At 43.8% G+C, this 20144-nt stretch overlaps 1 protein-coding gene across 1 annotated transcript in view; it reads right to left on the bottom strand.

The window, feature by feature from the left end:
* The window catches only part of FNBP4 (formin binding protein 4), a gene marked incomplete in the record, with an annotated part of 825158 nt that overhangs the window by 231281 nt on the left and 573733 nt on the right, over window positions 1-20144 (bottom strand). Inside the window, 1 exon segment of the mRNA XM_044082091.1 lies at window positions 10260-10416. Within this exon segment, the coding sequence (XP_043938026.1) occupies window positions 10260-10416 (157 nt within the window).

Genomic DNA, 20144 nt, shown 5'->3' with positions numbered 1-20144 from the left:
GAGGTGGAGTCAAACAGGGTTAGGGGAGGCTAGAAGGCCCTGCAAAACTGCAGTGGCGAGCCAGCTCTAGTCTTAGAGTAAAGTGGTAAGTGATACTGTTTAGTGAAGGTGTGTACTAAACTCCAAGTTGCAGCTTCCAGAATATCCTTGGTTGGCACCCCGCTGAGGAAGGCTGTAGATGTAGCTGCTGCCCTGGCAGAGTGTGGATTTATGCTAGCAGGAACTGGTTTTCCATGATGGGTGTAGCAAAAATGTATGCAATGTCCTATCCATTTGGAAATGGTCTGTTTTGAGATAGCCTTTCCTTGTGATGCTGTAGCATAGGATACAAAAAGCTGGTCAGATTTTCTGAAAACCTTAGTTTTATCCAAGTAGTAACGTAGTTGCCTGTGAATGTCCAAGGAATGCAGGAGTCTTTCTCCTTTGTTCTGTGGATTTGGAAAGAAGGTGGGTAAATGGATGGTTTGATTTAGAGCCACACTGGATACCACCTTTGGCATAAAGGAGGGGTTAGTTCGTAGAGAGACTCTGTCTTGATGAAAAATGAGGAAAGGCTCTACTGCCATTAGTGCCTGTAGCTCTGAGTCTCTTCTGGCTGAAGTAATTGCTAGCAGCAGGGCAGTCTTCCATGATATAAACTTTAATTCAGCTGAGAAAGCTGGCTCAAAAGGTGGTAGCGTAAGTTTTTCCAGAACAAAATTGAGGTCCCAAGTTGGTGTTGGCGCTCTCCTGGGAGGCCTAATGTTTTTGGCCCCTCTGAGGTACTGCCTTAGAAGTGGATGTGAAAATAAGGGAGGATCCGTGTTGTAGTGAGCTGAAATAGCTGAGGTGTGGATTTTAATAGATGAAAAAGAAAGTCCTTTGTGTAACATCTCAGTTAAATATTGTAGAATTTGAGGTATGTCCGGCTGAAAGGTATTTTGGCCTTCAGCTTGGTTCCAGGCAGAAAAGCTTTACCATTTGTCTGAGTAGGCTTTCCTGGTGCTGGGCCCCCTGGCCTCCAGAATAACATCCATAACAGCTTCTGAAAGAGGAGCTGGCTGGTTGCTTAAGTGATTTGCCATGCAGCCAAATTTAAGGTTTTGAGCTGGCTGTGTAGAGTCTGACTGCCTTGCTGTGTGAGCAGATGAGGAATTTGTGGTAAAATCCATGGTGGGCCCTGGGCCATATTCCTTAATAGTGGGTACCAATGCTGGCGTGGCCAGTCTGGGGCAATGAGTATCATTCGGGGTCTCTCCATCCTGACTTTCAGCAGCACCTTTGTGAGAAGGGGCAATGGAGGAAAAGGCATATACTGTCAGCATTTTCCAACTGAATGAGAGTGCGTCCACTTTCCAAGCTTGATGGTGAAATATCCTTGTGCAAAATTTTGTTAGCTGATAGTTTTGGGGGTTGGCAAACAGGTCTATGTCTGGGCGCCCCCATTTTTGAGTTATCACTGCAAATACTTGCGGATCCAGTTTCCACTCGTGGGGATCCATGATGTTTCTGCTTAGGTCGTCTGCCAATGTGTTCTTTTTTCCTGGCAGGAATTGAGCTTGTAATTGAACTTGGTAAGCCAGTGCTGTGTTCCACAAGGTCATTGCTTGCCTGCATAGAGGGTAGGAGTGTGTACCCCCTTGTTTGTTTATGTACCACATTACTGTAGTGTTGTCTGTCCTTATTATAAGCTGTCCTGGATGTAAGAGGTCCTTGAAGGCTGTCAGGGCATTCTGTACAGCTAGCATTTCTTTTGGATTGATGTGCAGATTCCTTTGATCTGCAGTCCATATGCCTTGAACGCACTGTCCTGCCATGTGTGCCCCCCCGGCATTGTTCGATGCATCTGTTGTCATAGTTTGCCTGGCTGAGGGTAAGGTGAAAGGCTGACCCTTGTTGAGGTGACATGCCTGTGACCACCATAGAAACTCCTGTTGAAGGCAGGGAATGAGAGGTATCGTTTCCAAGCTGTGGCTGTGTTGAGTCCATATGCTTTTTAGGTACCATTGTAATTTCCTCGTATGCAGTTTTGCAAATGGTATTAGTAGTATGCAAGATGCCATGAAGCCCAAGGCCTGCAGAATTTTTCTTGCAGGGAGTTGGGTCTTTGTTGCCATTGTTTTGAAGTATTGAGTTAGTTGTAGTTGTTTGTCTGGCATCAGATAAGCCATCTGGGCCGTTGTATTCAAGCTGGCACCCAGGAATGTCATATTTTGTGAGGGCACTAGTTTTGATTTCTTTTCGTTTACTGTGTACCCTAGGCAACTTAGAAGGTGTTTTACAAAAGCCAGATGTTGTAAGAGAATGTTCCTGCTTTCTGCTTGGATGAGGCAGTCGTCCAGGTATGGGTATATTCGAATTCCTCTTTGTCTGTAGTATGCAATTACTGGTGCCAGGCATTTTGTGAAGACCCAGGGCGCAGCAGATAAGCCAAAGGGCAGTGTAGAGAACTGGTAATGGGTTGAACCTGCAATGAAATGGAGTTATCTTCTGCAATTTTGTCTGATAGGGACATGGAGGTATGCCTCCTTGAGGTCCAACGTTACTAGCCAAGCTTTCTTGCCCAACATGGGAAGAAGCTGCTGTAGTGTTAGCATCTTGAATTTGGGTACTTGCAAGAAGGTGTTTAGAATTGAAAGGTCCAGAATGGATCTCCAAGCACTGTCCTTTCTGGGGACTAGAAAGAGCCTTGAGTAAAATCCTTGGCCTTGCTCCTGTGTAGGTACCAGTTGAATGGCTCTCATGTCCATGAGAGCTGTAATTTGTTTTTGTGCCTCTGCCCATTGATTTTGTGGCAGGTTTGGCATTCCTTTTATCCTTGGCAAGGTGTGGAAATGGAATCTGTATCCTTGTGAGATAATGTCTAGGACCCATTTGTCCTTTCTGACGAAGCGCCAGTTGTCTGTAAAAAAAAAAATGCTAATTTTCCTCCCACGGGAGCTGCCAAGAGAATTTTGCTCGGCAGTTTGAGGTTTAAGTCATTGTGTTTGCCTTCTAGTAGTTTGGGACCTGTCTTCTCCTCCTGTGTTGCAGTGCCCCATTGGCAAGGTTTGTAAGGGATTTGTGCTTGCCCTCTGCCTTTTGGGCGCCTGTATTTACCCCTCTGTGGTCTGTCAGAACCTGGAAAGGACCAATTTTTTGTTGGCCAATTTCTGTTGAAGCGTGGGGGTTGTACTTGTATGAAATCTTTGACCGTCTGCATAGATTTTGCCTTATCCTCCATTTTCTTTATAACCTCTTCTGCTTTAACCCCAAATAAGACATCCTGCTGTAAGGGTGCATCTAGTAACTTTGCTTTAACATGATCAGGCAGAGTTTGTTCCTTTAACCAAGCATGCCTACGTATAACAGACCCAGTAACAGCTGCTCTACAGGAAGCTTCCAAGGAATCAAATCCACATTGTAAAGTATGTTTGCCCACCTGTTCAGCTGCATGCAACAGATCCTGCATTTCCTTGAATTCAGACTGTTGAGGGTGTGTGCTCATCTTTTGTTTTATTTGAGACATTAGGAATTGCTGGTATTTAAGCATGTGAAATTGATAATTTAGTGCTCTCATAGCTAGAGTAGCTGAGATGTAAACCTTCTTCCCCCACCTATCTAGTGCTCTGGAGTCCCTTTCAGAGGCTACAGGATTTTTAGCCATAGAAGCCGTAGCCCCTTTGGGAACCTGGGAGATTGTCTCTGGGTCAGCAACAGGGCTTTTGTAAAGGAATTTGTGTGAGTCAGGCACTCTGTAATATTTATCTGGTTTGGCTGGAGCAAGAGGCAGAGAATCTGGATTTAGACTAGATTCTAAGTAAACATCATCCACAATGTCTAAAACTGGGGAGACAGCAAGGGGTCTGTGCTGGGGGAGTAAAAGAAACTCTCGGAGCCTTTTCTTTGAGTCGGAGTAGTCCTGACCTTCCCAGTAGAAATGTTCCCTCATGGTATGTAAGGTTTCCCCAAAGGAATAGTCTTCAGGGGGAGAAGCTGAGGGAATGGAATCTTCAGCATCAGAGTAATCCTGTTCCTCAGAGGAGCCTGAGGAAATAGACACTTGATCAGAGGAGGCATAATCCTCCTCCTCTTGTCTAGGCCTTTTGTCGGGGGGGGGGGGGGGGAGTTGGGAACCCCTGATTAAAGAAATCAAATCTTAAGCCATTTTAAGCATCTGTTTCTTAGGCATGGGGCCTTGAACTGGAGACTGATGTGCAGTCTTTTTTGGTTTTAGAGGAGTTTTAAGCTTAGCATACGATTTTATGGCGAGTAGTCGGTCTGAAGACACCACTTTATGAAACCCAAGGTGTTTCCACAGCACCGGCTTCTCCTTCTGCAATGTCGTCGGTAGGGCCTAAAGAAAATGGCTGCGTCGGCCTAGAACTCTCTGCTTGAGAATACGAAGTGGTCTGGGGTTCCAATTCTGTGGTAGCCAGGGGCTGCATAGGCGCCTCACTGTAAACCGGAGAACTGGCGACCAGCCCAGCCGAGGCCTCGGACTCTGGCTTGAATCTAGGCTGCCTGTCTATCTTTGCGTTTTTTATGCACGCCAGTAGTCGGTTGCTCCGACGCCATAGTGTAATTAAATTTCCTACCGAAGTAGTGTCGTGCGAAATCAAAGCGTCGCTTTATAGTTCACTTATTGAACCTAGCACAAAACCGACAACCAGTGACGTCGTGGTCTGGGCCTAGGCAAGATATACAATAAGAATGAAAGTCCTTATGACGTATTTGCTTCCTACAAGAAATGCAATTGTTAACTTTTTCTGACATCGGACTGAGGCAAGAAAAGGTTCCCCAACGGGGTACTTAGCTTTGAAGACTTCGGACTGAAATTCGATTTGAAAATCTCAGGTGTCGGCCGACCAGCACTTGCGAACTGCTTCTGCTTCGGGCACCGCGAGGCAAGAAAGACTGCAGAAAATGGAGTCAGATGCCTCTTATATACCCCTGGCGCACTGACACCAGGGAAGAAGCGAGAGCAACTGACGCCTGACCAAGACTTTGGAATTCAGGCCGACCGCGGGACCGCCTGACGACGGGATAACCCAAGTGTGATGACTGCAGCAGGGTAACACGATGAACATCATGTTGCTGATACTTTAACATATGAAGCTGGCAGTTTAAAGCACTAATGGCCAAGGTTGCAGAAGTGTAAACCTTCTTACCACATCTATCCAGCTCCCTGGAGTCTCTATCAGAAGGGGTATGATTTTTAGCAGTAGAAGCCTTAATGCCCTTGGGCCACTGTGAAATAGTCTCTGGATCTGCAATAGGATTTTTAAAAAGGAACTTGTGGGACTCCGGGACCCTGTAGTATCTGTCAGGTTTTCTGGGAGCAGGAGGCAGGGAATCAGGGGCCAAACTAGATTCCGAAAAAGCATCAACAATGTTTAGTACAGGAGAAATAGCTAAAAGCCTAAGCTGAGGTAGGAAAAGGAAATCCCTAAGCCTCTTTTTTGAAATTGAAAAATCCTGGCTTTCCCAGTGGAAATGCTCCCTTAGAGTATGCAAGGTTTCCCCAAAAGAAAAATCCTCAGGAGGGGAAGCAGAGGGAATGAAGGCCTCTGCATCAGAATCTTCATAAGTAGATAAGGGCAAATCCAGATCATCAGAAGAATCAGAAAAAACAGAATCCTGATCAGAAGATTCATAATCAACTTCAGTCCTAGGCCTCTTAGAAGGGGGGGGGGTGGCTACCCCTGATTAGAGTTATTAAATCTTCAGCCATTCTTATTTGTTTTTTAGGCTTAGAGGCCTGAGCATGTGGCTTGGGCGTCAGTTTTTTAGGCATGGATCAAGATTTAGGCCTAAATAAAGGAGGTGTCAGTTTAATATGCAAGTCTGAGGCCTGAATACACCCTCAGAAGCCAGTGCCTGCACAGCGGCTCTGGACCCATCCAAGGTAGAGACATCCGTGGGTTCCATAGTTGAAGCATCTCGTGGCATACCGGACTCCGAATGGGTCTCAGTAGAGGCCTGTGAATCAGAAGTAGCGGGTATCAGGGGCTGCGAAAGCGCCTCACTGAGTACAGGCGAACTGGCGACTGGCTTAGGAGAAGCGTCGGCGGCAGTTTTGGACCTCGGCGGCCTGCCTCTGTCTTTATCTTTGCGTTTTTTCAGAATCCTGGTAGTCTGATAGCTAACCGACATTTCTGGATAATTAAACCGAGAACTGAAATATTTGGAGGCAAAAATATACAGACTATGGATAGTGCGTTGATTAAATAAATAACAAAACTGACAGCAAGGTACGTCGTGGTCAGGGCCTAGGCAAGGAATACAGTACGAATGAAAATCTTTATGAGGTATTTGCTTTCCACAAGTAATGCAATTATTAACTTTTACTGACATCAGTAAGGACAAGAAAAAGTTTCCCCAACGGGGTACTTAGGTTTAGTTGAAGACTTCGGTTCTGAAATTCGAAAACGAAAATTTCAGGAGACTGCCAACCGGCACTTGCAAACTGTTTTGGGCACCACACGGCAAAAAAGACTGATGTAATGGCATCGGCTTTATGTTTGATAACCCTGACGACCTGATGTCATGGAAGAAGAGACAGCAACAGACGCAGGACCCAAGACTTTGTTAATCAGGCCGATTGAGGGCTGCCTGCAAGCAGATGACCCAAATGTAATGACTGCAACAGTGAAACATGAAGAACATCGGGTCTCCACTGTTCTTCACTCCTTAGCACCAGAAAGATTCAGGAAAAGAAATCTTTCCTGTGAAGTAGCATGGCAGTCTTTATATGGTGCCTTGATCTAAGCAAGTCCTGAATGGTAGTACCAAGTAAGGGGAGCTGGTTTTGTGGAACAACAAGCAGGCTCTTTAGACAGGGAATAACAAACAAAAGACAAGACCAAGATAAAGGTTTGGTACTAATAAGCCAGTGAAACAGGAAATAAAACTTGCCAAACCAGCACAGCCGATAATCTATAAAAATAATTTTATTACAAAACAAAAAACACACATTAAGAGCTTTCACGATGCTTCAAACCGCTTCATCAGACTGAATATAGTAAACTACCACAAGCGATTTATATTTCACAGGAACCAATCAAAATGCATATGAATAAATAATTAAAAGCACACAAAGTGCAAGTCACATAAGAATAATATATAAACAATTCATACTCATTCAAAAGCAAAGTCAACTTCAAGTACTGACTCAATGTTTTAAAGGATGTGCTCTCAAAAATGGTTTAAGTGATAAAACTTCATTATGGCCAGGTGGCCTATCTGCATTAAAAAACAGAATCCATTTCTGTTCAGCTACTTCTGTTATATTTCTCACATCTCCTCCCCTAATACCTACATCTAACATTTCTAAAACCATAAACTTGAAGGTATGTTCACCACCATACTGTAGCACATGCTGTGCTAACACATTAGTTTCCTTCTGATTCCTTATATTTCTATATATCAAGTTTATGGTTTTAGAAAGGATAGATCTAGGTATTAGGGGAGGAGATGTGAGAAATTTAACAGAAGTAGCTGAACAGAAATGGATTCTGTTTTTTTTAATGCAGATAGGCCACCTGGCCTAAATGCAGTTTTCTCACTCAAACCATTTCTGAGAGCATGCCCTTTAAAACACTGAGTCAGTACTTGAGGTTGACTTTGTTTTTTAAATGAGTATGTTGTTGTATCTTTCGGCTTTTCCCGGTTAGGGGTCGCCACAGCGGAACTCCGGTCTGCTAACGACTGGCAGTAGAATTTTACTTACCGACTTGCAGGCCTGACGCACAACCTTCAACGAAGGTACGCCCATTCACGCACGTCTCCCACACAGAAGACGCTTTAGTTGAGAATCTAACAGGACAACGTCTTACTGTGAGGCAACAACGCTACCGCAGCATCACCACACTGCCTTCATTTTTTAATGAGTATGTACTGTTTATATATTATTCTTATGTAACTTACTTTGTGTTCTTTTAATTATTTACTTATATGCATTTTGATTGCTCCCTGTGAACTATAAATGGCTTGTGGTATTTTGCTATATTCAGTCTAATGAAGTGGTCTGAGGTAAAGTGCTTACTGTGTTTTGTAATAAAATTCTTTTTTTATAGATCGGCTGTACTGGTTTGGTACTTTTTATACATTTCATCTTCAGACAGGGGATGCCTTCCCATGATGACATTGAGAACCCATGTCTGCAGTTAATTCTCATTAAGGAAAGAACAGAGAAAGCTTTTTTTAAAGGGGGAAGGAGGGGACAGGTATACTTCAGAAGGCAGTCACCGATTTTTGCCTCTGAAGGGGGCTTCCCCGAAGGAGATTCCCTATGTGGCTATTCAGGAAAATCTCTGTCTTGATGATTTTCTTTGTGAGTGGACTGAGGTTCCCTCTTAAAGGAAGTTAGACTTGGCTGGGTTTTTCATGTGGCATCTATGGACTGTAGCAAGTCAAATTTGCCTTCAGTCCTTCATAGTCTTACCTTGCTCTTGTAGGGCTTTGAAGAGTTTTTCAGTTTCAAGGCCAAACAGGGGGGTCTTCGTCTAGGGGTGACTAAGACTTTAGATTTGAACTCCTCAGCAATGGTTTAGCTGCACAACCATACACAACATCTGATGACTAAACTTGTAGCTGCAGTCCTGCAAGAGGCATCCACAGCATCATAACTACATTTGATGCAAAGCCTATGAACTTGAGATGCTTCAGACAGCAATGTCTGCAATTGCTGCTTAAAATCTGCAGACTGTTGGTCTGACATGACCTTATTCAGAGTCTAAGTAAAACAGCAAGCAGTCATCTGGGTCTGGTAGTTGAGAGCTCTGGAAGAGGTGTACACTTAATTTTCCCATGTACCAATAGCCCTGCAGTCCATGTCTGTGGGAAGGGTGTGTGCAGTGGGGAAAAATTTAGAAGGATTATCCAAGGAGAAGGAGACAGCAACTTGGTCAGCCACATGGTTCTTATAGAAGTATTTCAGTTCATTAAGTACCTTGTAGAATCTGTCTGATCTTTTAGGTATCGGTGGCTGAGACTCAGGAGCTGAAGATGTAGAATGAAAAGCATCCTGGTATGCATCTAGTACTGGAGGGACTGCAGAGAGTGGAGAGGGGGCTACAGTACTCATTTCCAGGAGCCTATAGCACCTCTTTTGAACATCCAAAATTTGCTTTCATTGCCATTCAAAATGCCTTACCATGTTACAGTTTTCTGCAAGAAGGCCTCCTCAATAGGGGAGTCAGAAGAGAAAGCGTCCCCTTCATCATTAGAAAGCTATTCTGGGGAATGCATCTGTGAGGAATAGTCCAGGGAATGATCAGAATTCAGGTCCTGTATCTCTTCAGAGGAATAGGAATCTTGAATGTGTGTTTGTGGTATTATTTGTGGCAGCTGGGATACACAAGAAGGTTTCAGGGCCATGATTACTTAAGTTCATCCATTCTTTTTCTTTGAAAGTTGTGAAGGTAGTCACATGCCTAGTTTTCTCTTTTTCGGTGTGATGTCCACCTGAAAGAGTCTTGGAGGTTCAGAACCTTGGATAACTTCAGTCAAAAGTGCCTAAAACCTCTTTAATGACTAGGATTTAAGGAACTCCATGTGGACCCTCAGAAATGAGACATGGTTCATCTGAGGAGCCACACAGGACTCCAATGGAGTCTTGGTAGAAGGCTAGTGACACGGTATCTGATGGAGTACAGGTACTGTAACCTCAGCTGGTAAATCTGACTCAAGAGATGCTGTGATTCAGGACATTTACACATTACCTGGAGCAACAGTGAGTTGGTCACAACTTAAGTAGATGCAAGGTATGCAATCAAAGTCGAAGGGAATTCATACAATCAAATACAAACTGATGAACAAATTAAGTACAAGTCTACATAACTGCACTTGTGTGCTCCATTGCTCACAGGTTTTGGGTAGGAAGTGGTATTCTGATAGTAACCTAAAAAACTGCGGCAAGAGCTACAACCATGTCCAAAGTCAACATACTTCATGACACTGTAGAAAAACACAAACTCACCAGACAGTTACCTACACCCTGTTGAACAAAGACTAAAATGAATGAGGAGGACTTTTTTATGCTAGTCCTTTAGGACATAATGTTCAATTTATATTAATGCACGGAGTTTCTTTCTTATATACTCTGTAGAATTAGCTAAAAAAAAGAGCAACTCAGGATAAAGCACAAAAGGAAAGAGGGAAAACTGCAACGAAAGCTATACAAGAAGATACTGTAAATAAAGAAGAGACTACATTTAAATGCATTTATAAATTATTCTACAAAAAAAGTTGCGTTAGGCTACCACAAAACAATACGTCGTGAAAATTATTATACTTACCTGGTAAAAACTGCACTGGGGTTATTGATGGCTGGCCATAAAGAACTGCACTGCTTCCAATACTGCTTAACTGCTGCTCAGGGTCTGCTTCAGATGCCTTTCTCTTGACTGCTTTTGTTGTGGAGGTAGCAGCAGACAAGTTTCCTTCAGCTTTCACCTATTAAAAAAAACAAAAAAAATATATGTATGTGTATATACATACACTCGTGTAGCATAACCTGTTAACTATAAGCTGCAGTTCATATGCAAAATTTGGCCTGCACAGTCCTAAACAGTTAAAGCTGATTCAATAATTAATCTAGTCAAGGTGGTTCTGTCATTATTCTGAAACCTGCTTGCAAAAGGTTGAACATGAAGATGTAAATTGACACACAACAGCAAACATTTCCGCAAATAACTGGATCACACAAGAGCATAAAACATGGTGACACTGGGTGCAGGCATCACTGGGAAAGCAGATACAGGCTCTGGGTGATGGGTAGAGTGCCACAGTGGGTAAAGCATGTACACTGAGAGCACACAGTCCAAACACTGCTGAATAAACTGCTAAGAGATTCCTCTCCATATCTGCTAATAAAAATCAGTGCCCAAAGTTCTCCCCATTCTAAATAAGAAAATGTAACAAGGTTTCAGGAACAAATCTGTTTAAAGGAAAACTACACTATGAAATTAAATATATTATATCAAGTCTTGATAGCATGGGTAAGACAATGCATGGATATAGTTCTTATTACATATTTCTTGATAGGTAGTTTTTATGGCTCCCTACTTAAAGAGAATCAGACTGCGTAGTCTTGAAACAACGAAAAGAATAAAAAAATACAAGGGAAAAAAAACAAATACTGAACAAGACTCTTCTTTAAGCTTTTTCTACAGCAGGATGCACCCTTGCACCCCCCTCCCAACCTTACATACATTAATTTCAAGATCAACATACCTTCTAGAAAAGTATTTCGAGAAATGGCAATCTTAGTATATGAGAGTATAATTATTTGGTATTTTGATCTCTATATTCTGGGACTCAGCAATCAGACTCCCAACATTTTAAATAACATTTTTACAGCTTGTGCCTGCCGACCAAGCCATTTCCATCTGACTGCACATTTATTTTCAATATTCAAAGTGTTTCAGTGACAGAAAATCAGTAAATGGGTAGTCATTCAAGCAGCTGAAAAGTGTAGATACTTTTTTTTCTGAAATGTGTGCTGATTTCGGTGTCTGCCTGAATTACAAGGACTTCTGCAATGCTGCCCCACAATACATGCACACATCAAGCTCTTATGCATGTGTGTAACGCACCTTACTGTGAGACACCCAGCTTGTGTTCGGGGAAGAGATATCCACATTTTACTAATACATCTTTTATTGCTGGATTCAACTAGAATCCAATCATACAGAGTGGCTGGGGTGCCTCTATTCCTACAGGATGGGAAAACTGGTATTTGTCAGTTACTTTCACATTCCACCTCCAATTACTCCATTTCCTGAGGCAGTAATCAAACCTGTTGCCAGAGTCACAGTCTTGTCATCAGCTCTCGGTTCCACAAAGCCAACTCTTACTATTACGTTTGATTTGTTATACCCCAGAAAGCCTGCGATAGGGAATGTGGTACTGTGATATTTTTTTTCATCTAACAACACTGATCCTACAATGCAATACAAGTGTCCATTACATGACCTAGCCTAAACAATATAAAGGAGGTGCCTTCTTCCTGCATTATACTGACAGTGCTTTTAAGTCACTGGTTTCTCACAGTGCCCCCTGGGAACAGCATCAGACCTACTGAACTACTCTAATTTGTGCTTAATGTAAGCTACTAAAATCTTTCATGATATGTTTAGATATTTTTCTACACAAAACAAACGAAACAAAACAACAATTTAAGTGTTCCACATTACATCACATTATAGGGTATTTAGGTATTCAAATCTATAGTCCCTTGGCAAATTCCAAACCCTCGTCCCAACATTGCAACTTAAGTATTAGGATTTCCAGACAAATCATGCAGCTCTACTAATTAAACTATGACTGAAAGCTGAAATTACGAAGAGCTGGTAATTCAGAAAAAAACCATCTTTGGGGTAGTTAACTGTCCTTAATTTTCTGTAGCAAAATGAAATAAAAAAAAAAATTCTCTGTTCAAAAATGAGAGTTAAAGCTTGTTTAGAGTACAATTTAATTCCGCACTTCATATAAAAATTCATCTAACAGCCTCAAAAAGTGTTTCAATTTAGCTGTTACTCTTCATAGCATATTACTGACATCAAGTCAAAGTCTCAGGATAACTATGGGCAGCAACTAACCCTAGAAACGGGCGTGTGTGTGTGTGAGATGGTATTACTGAGAATGATGAGACTTTCACATGTGACAGACAAAAATGGAAATAAAATACAATTACTGAAGGGGTTTCTGCATACCAAATTCTGCCTAGATGATACTATCTGTATTCTTGCATAGCTACTGGACTTGTATTTTTTTTCTCTTCTTACAAGTTTGACTGTACCCCATAATGTGACAGATCCACTTCCACTTCTATATAATTAATAAGGCAAACTATACAACAGCCTGTGAGTTGCTTGTACCACCTCTGCCCTCTGTCTTTCCAAAAACATTTACACAGCTTTAAAAAAAATCACTTACTATGGTTCTTTTTTATACTATCTTGCAAGTGACAAGTAAAGCACACTGCCTTAAAGTATCATGGGAACCACTTGAAACTTGTAGCCATATGCCTACCTACTTTCCTTAAACACACCCTGTTCCTGAAAGTTCTAATGCAAGAGTCTGTGACAAGTATTGTACCTCCCCACAATTCTACTCAGTTCTTGTTAATCTACAAACAAAACAAAAAAGATAAGGCAGCCAGACATGGCTTAAAACTAAATAAATGTTTATGGTCTGATGAAGTGCAGTGTGTCTGTATGAAAGCGTTTACCTTTTAATAAATAGATGGCTTTAAGTTGTGTCTGGCTGCCTTGTCTGTTTTTTATTGGTTTTATCGTTTGGTTTAAGGCAGTCTTCATCTGCTTGGGTGGTTTATTCTTGGTGTTTTATCTACAAACACACACCTACCCTCAAAGAAATATGTAAAACTATCCAGAAATCACAGAGGCAAAGATAATACCGCACTCTATGTTTGCATGACTGAGGAAGACAAAAATAGTAGAAAACGCGGTTCTTAATACTAAACTTACCACCGTTAAAAAAAGAAGTTAAGCCTTACCATAACGTTCCATCTGTGTTGTTGATCTACGTTCATTCATTACTGATGGGTTATCGGTTCCATCCTCAGAACCGAGCTGGCCAAGTATCAAGCTCGTGTCAGCCAAAAACTCTCGAGCCAAGGTCCTACCCAGCATGCTCTGCTCCCTGTTACCTCAGATCAAGTTTTTAAGTTGATAGACAAAAGTAGAAGCTACCTCTGGTCATAACAGACCTACAATAAAGAAGTATATGTGATTAACCAGGAACCTCCGAAGGGGGATGGTGGGTGGGAAGTAATGAATGAACAAAGATGAACAACACAGGTGGAACATTATGGTAAGGCAGAACTTCTTTATCTGATGTTGTTCATCTTCGTTTATTCCTTAGTGATAGGACAGAGTCGCCAGCTACCTGTATCCCTAGGTGGCACTCATGGAAGGACATTCCTGGGCACCATGGAGTCAAAAGAAGCTCTAGCTCTGCAGGCAAAGTCCAATTTGTAATGAAGAATAAAGGTACGAGGTTTGGCGCAAGTCGCAGCTGAGCAAAAATCATTGAGGGAAGCCTTAGCATGTAAAGCTGCTGAAGTTTCTATAGACATTGTAGAATGTGCTTTCACTCTGAGGCAAGGTGACATTTTTATTGTAGATAAAGGTAATACAATTTCTCAACCATGAAGCCAATGTAACGCTTAAGACAGGATGGCCTTGTCTAGGTCCAGAAAAAGCCAGAAACAGTTGGTCTGATTTACGGGTAGATTTTGTTCTGTCCAGAAAAAATCATATTTGCTTATGAACATCCAAGGAGAGCAGGCAACACTCTTCCCTTGTTAGAATGGTTAGGAAAGAACACTGGAAGTACAATAGACTGGTTGACAGACTGCTCTGACACCACTTTTGGTAAAAAGGACAAATTAGTTCTCAGTGATACCCTATCCTTATGGAAGATAAGATTGGGGAGGTTTGATGCATAAGGCTTTAAGTTATAACAAGCGTCTGGCTGATGTGATAGCAATCAGAAACAAAGTTTTCCAAGAGAGATATTTTACATCACATGAAGACACAGGTTCAAAGGGGGGAGCTGTTAGAGCTTTCAGAACTAATGCCAAATCGCAAGGTTGTACCGCTTCTCTAAAGGGAGGTTTTAAGTGGATAACCCCCCTTCAAGAAAGATTTACAGAGTATATGTCAATAAGCCTAGAATCCTGAAAACCAATGTGGAAATTTGAAATGGCAGCTAAATGCACACAAATAGTAGAGGCAGACACCCCAGAGTGAAAATAAATGTGATAAGTAATCCAAAACTACCGAAACTGGGGCTGACAAGGGGTCAAACTGTTTATTCGCTGCCCATAGAGAAAACCTTTTCCATTTATTGAAATAGATTAGTCTGGTAGACGATTTATGAGATGCAATAAGAACATTGCGCACAGAGGATGAGAGGTTTTCCTGCCTGGCAATCACTGGAAGTGGAGAAACCAATCTGTCAGTTTCAGAGTTGTTCGACTGGGGTGAGTCCGAACCTGCGGATGGGAGATCAACACTGGGGATGGATTGAGGATCCATGGTTGACCTAGCAGATGAGGCCAGAGGAAGAGGAACCAGACTTGTCGAGGCCAATATGGAGCAATGAGGATCACTTTGCTTTTCAAATGTCATCCTTTCTTCAGAAATTGGGAGAGGAGGGGAAGAGGAGGATAAGCATAAAGTAGACACTAGGGCCAAGCGTGGACTAGAGCATCTCTCAGTGACTGTCCCCGAGGGGGGATCAGGGCAAAATAGTTGCTGCACTTGTAGTTGATTGCAGAGGCGAATAGGTCGCAACAAGGCTGGCCCCAGCGGTTGAAGATTCTTACTGCTATCATAGGGTTGAGGGACCACTCATGAGGTTGCAGCATGCACCTGCTCAATTTGTCCGCTATCACGTTGGAGCTCCTGGGAATGTGCATTGCAATTAGAAAACGGTTGGAAGCTATCGCCCATTGCCATATTATCAAAGACTCTTGGCATAACGGGCAAGATCTAGTGCCCCCTTGCTTGCTGATGTACCAGACCACTGACATGTTGTCTGACTGGATCACAATAGTCCCTGATGGAAGGATAGAATGAAATGCTTGCAAAGCTAATAGCACTGCCCTCATTTCCAGGGCATTGATATGCAAAAGGGCCTCTGTCTCCGACCAGGTGCCTTGGACAGAGTTTCCCTGACATAGCCCCGCACATCCCATCAGGGAGGCATCCATGGTCACTGTGGCTTTCGGTTGATGGGGGATGAAGGGGCGAGAACATTGTTGGGGATTTCAAGACGTCCACCAAGAGTAAATCTTGCTTGCATCTCTGAGTTACACTTATCTGAAAAGACAAAGGATGTTGTAGAGGGTACCACTGAGTGAGCAGTAACCACTGAAGGAGCCTCGTGGAATCTGGCTACAGGAATAATGGTGATCGAGGGTGCCATTGACCCCAAGAATTGGAGTACAGATCGAGCGGGAAATTTGTGGTGACAGAGCAGTGGTTGAACCTGTTCCCTTATTCTTTGAAGCCTGTATTCCGGAAGAGATGCTGTGCAATTTATCGTGTTCAACAGTACCTCTATGAATTCCAAAGACTGAGCTGGGGTTGTGTTGGACTTCTCCCAGTTTAAAGTGATTCCCAAGCATTGTGCTGTGAGGAGAGTAGTGGAGGGCTTCTTCCAGAAGACACTTGGTGGGGGGTGGTGAGGAGCCAGTCGACTAGATATGGAAACGCCTGGAATCCTTGAAGTCACAAGTGAGCGATAACCACTGCCATGCATTTGAACACTCGGGGGCTGTAGACAGACAGAAGAACAGAACTTGAAATTGGTAGTGATTGGCTCCTATGCAAAAGTGGAGGTATCTCCTTGAGTGTTTGTCCATTTTTATGGGGTAATATGCATCTTGAAGATCTACAGAGCACATCCAATCATCTTCTTCCAGGAGAGGAAGGACAGACTGAACCATGAACATATGGAATTTCTCTGTTTTTACAAATTTGTTCGGTGCGCTGAGATCCAGAATTGGTCTCCAGTCCCCTGTCTTTTTTGGCACTAAAAAAAAAAAAACCTAGAGTAAAAACTGGATCCTATCTGGTCTGGGGGGGACCATCTGGATGACTCTTTTGTAGCAGCTTTTGGACTTCATGTGCTGCGGCTTCCCTTTGACTGGGTGGAACATCGGGTAATACTCTGGATGAGACTGGACAAAGATGGAAGGGGATGCGATATCCTCTGGATATTATCAGTTGTACCCAAGAGTCGGTGGTTATATTTTGGCAGGCAGCGGGGTACAAGGAAAAACGACCCCAGACCATTTCCAGAGCTGAGCAGTTGGGCAATGCTTCAAAAGCACTGATAGGGTTGGCCAGAGAAAGAATCTCGGGAACCTCAGTTTTGTGGACCTCCACTGCACTGAAAGAAGAGTCTTTCATTGGAGTTTCCCCCTCTGCCTCTAGGGGAGAACTCAGCACGTGTGTCATCAAAATAGCCCTGTGATTTCCTGTGCCACATCTTCCCTCTCCTTTGTTTTCTGGAGTAGAATCGTTTGAGTGGAGTAACGGACACCAATGGCAGATAGGGTCTTGCCATCTTGTTCGCACCTTGCCAGTGTATCTTTCATTTTAGGTCCAAACAAAGAAGCGGCCTCGATGTGGGCGTTCATGAAGGAAGCCTTAAAGGAGTCCGCAAAGGCGCATCCGGGCATGCCGTTTGGTGACTATATCCATGCCTGCCACTTTAGCCGCTCCTTCCACTGCGTGAGAAATAAGACGCATGGAAGAATTGAAAATGGACTTTAGGGTGGCTATCTGAGAAGCCACATTGTCATGGACCTAGTTAGAAACAGCTCCCGCCAAGGTTACAGACAGTTGGTTGGTAAGATCCCTCTGAAGCCTGGTAAAGTGTGCCAAATAGTTTAAAGACCTTACGGCGAAGGTCGATGAAGCAAACACATTTCCCTAGTTTGTCTATCACCCAGGACTCCTTGTTGGGTGGATGGACAGTTTGGCTCTCTTCTGCCAAATCCTTCTTAGTTGCAGCCGCCACCACCATGGCATCTACTGGAAGACCTCGTGATCAATGGGGATGCTCAGCTGGGGGCGGTAAGACTTTATCAAGCCTCTGTGGTATTGCTTCCAGGGTGTCTGGAACCTTCCATGCATGCTGGGTGAGCTCATCGGCCGATGGGGTAACCCAGGAGGTAGGGGGCCGGGCACAAAAGGCCTGCAGGAATACGGATTCCTCAGAGGAAGGATTAGAGAACTTCCAGTCACCCCTCTGTCTAAAGATATCAAGGATGTCACCAAAGGACACCATCAGAGGGTGACCGTGGGGACCCTTCCCAGTCAAAGTCGGTATCTTCAGTCAACGACTCCTCAGTGGAGTCCACGCTCTTCCTCTTGCATGACGCTTTGCAGGGTACTTCCTCAGTGGAGGTTCTGGGGAAGAGTGCAAAGAGGGGGTCTGTTGAAAAGGAGAAACCTAAGGCCCTTTGTGCCCAGTGTCCAAAGGCTGTGGCTTGTGGGAGAGTTGCAGGACAGAAGGGGGAAGAGGACTCTGACATGTGGGATTTGCCAGCAGAGACAAGCGCCCTCTCCATGGCCTGGAAGGCCGGTCCGCCCATGGAGGGATGGGATCCCGAACAGAGCACGACAACATTGGAACCAGGGTCACACCCCGCCGAGCCGACCCCCAGACCAGGAGTCTGCGGACTGTGAAGCATGAAGGAGGATTCCTGGAGGGTGCCATAGAAAATAATTGGTGTGGAACCAAGAATGCCCTTCTCCATGGCACAGCCACTGGCCTGAGGAGAGCCCAATGCCCAGTGCACCGAGGGCCACAAGGACAACGCCAGTTCCAAAGAGAGATCCACTACTGGAGTCAGCAGAAGGGAAGCTGCTGTCGGAGTAATGGGCTTCGATACTTGGGTGGAAGTCGAAGGAGGAGTGCACGCTGGAGTTTGAGGAGATATACCTTCACCTGAAGGAGGGAACATGGACTTCGATGGGTGAGAGACTTCTGGCCAGAAGCAACTGGTCAACAAGCCGCAAGACACCTTGCTCAGAAAGGCTCCTGGTCGACCTCAGAGAAACCTAAGAGCAATTATAGACTTTCTAGAAAAGGACTATATTTGCTACCAACGAATGGATCCAAGGAAGGAGAGTACTTGGTCCTTGCTAATTCGAGAGGTGCAGAGCCCGGAACAGAGGACGTCTGCACTGAAGAAAACAGTGTGGAAGTAGTCTGTGCCACAAAAGTTGAAGGTGTCAGCACCATAAACGCAAGTGCCTGCACTGATGGGTACAGTGCAATCGAGGAATGTGTCTGCACCGGTAACAATGATGGTGCCGAAAAAGACTGCACCGAAGAACATTTCAGTGCCGAAAGTGTCTGCACTGTGGAGGACAGTAACATCATACTTGGAGCTGAAGGGGATTGTACCAACGGTGCCGAAGGGGACTGTACCTGCATGGACGGTGCCGGTAAGGGCTTCAACGGAACTGTTGGAGCCATAATTGTCTGCATCGGGAACTCTGGTGCCGATAAGGAGGACAGGGCTGGAGCAAGAATCAGCTGGGTTAGTGCAGAGCCTGGAGCAGACAGGGTCACAGGTGGCAGCACCGAAGTAGTAGTCAATTTCACCTTATGAGTCTACTTCCTATGATCTCCAGAGGGAGATGAAGGGAGTGACCTCGATGAGAAAGAGGAAGAATGCCTCATAGGGTTTAGCAGGAGGGGGTGAGCCCTCCAACCCAGAAACAGCCTCATAAAAAGGAGATTTGAGAAGATCTTTCAAGATAATTTTTTCTTTCTCAAGAGTCCTGGTCGAAAAATTTCTACAAATCCCACATAGGGGGTTCACAGTAAGGTGGAAGACATTCAACCAATAAACACAAGTCAAGGCCACTGGAAAGCAGTAACTTACGGTCGCAATCTTTACACTGCTTAAAACCAACGCTACTTTTCTCATCCAACATAATGATGGGGAGAAGAACAGTACCAAAAAGAAGAGGAAAGGCTACCCAAAAGGGTAAGAGAGAAGAAAGAAGGATTACCAACGATGGTAAGGAAGAATTACCTCAAAGGTAAGAAAAAGGGTAATAAAGAGAAATAGACTAAAGGGAGAGAGCCTTAAGGACACGATAGAGTAGGAGAATAATACCAGAAAATGGTTTGAAAAACTTTAAAGTAGAAACGATATATAAACCTTTCAAAAAATTAGACACTTAGCTGAAGAGAGTGGCTTGAAACGACTGTACAGCAACGCAGCAAACGAAATCCGAGGTAACAGGGAGCAGAGCATTCTGGGTAGGACCTTGGCTCCAAAGTTTTTGACTGAAGCGAGCTTGATATTTGGTCGGCTCGGTTCAGGGGACGGAACTCATAACCCATCAGTAAGTAATGAATGAAGATTAACAACATCAGATGCCTAAGGTTTGTTTTGTAGCAAAGCCTTGAGTTCAGAAGATAGTAGCAATTAAACTACAAAGCAGTCAAACTAAAGTCTTGTAGAGACAAATTTTCAAACTTCAGAACGTGTGTGGGGGGGTGTAGTTGATACTTGGGCATACGTACTGAGGATGAACTGCCATTGTAGATCCCACAGAGGGTCTACAAGAGAGATGTTGCCACTGATTATGTACGTACTGCAATCCAATGAAAGCTAA

This window comes from Protopterus annectens, chromosome 9.part0, assembly GCF_019279795.1.
Source record: "Protopterus annectens isolate FY-2018-M chromosome 9.part0, PAN1.0, whole genome shotgun sequence".
In the NCBI taxonomy this organism is placed as follows: domain Eukaryota; kingdom Metazoa; phylum Chordata; order Ceratodontiformes; family Protopteridae; genus Protopterus; species Protopterus annectens.
Note: the sequence above shows the minus strand (reverse complement) of the source record. Positions and strands in the feature narration are given on the sequence as shown.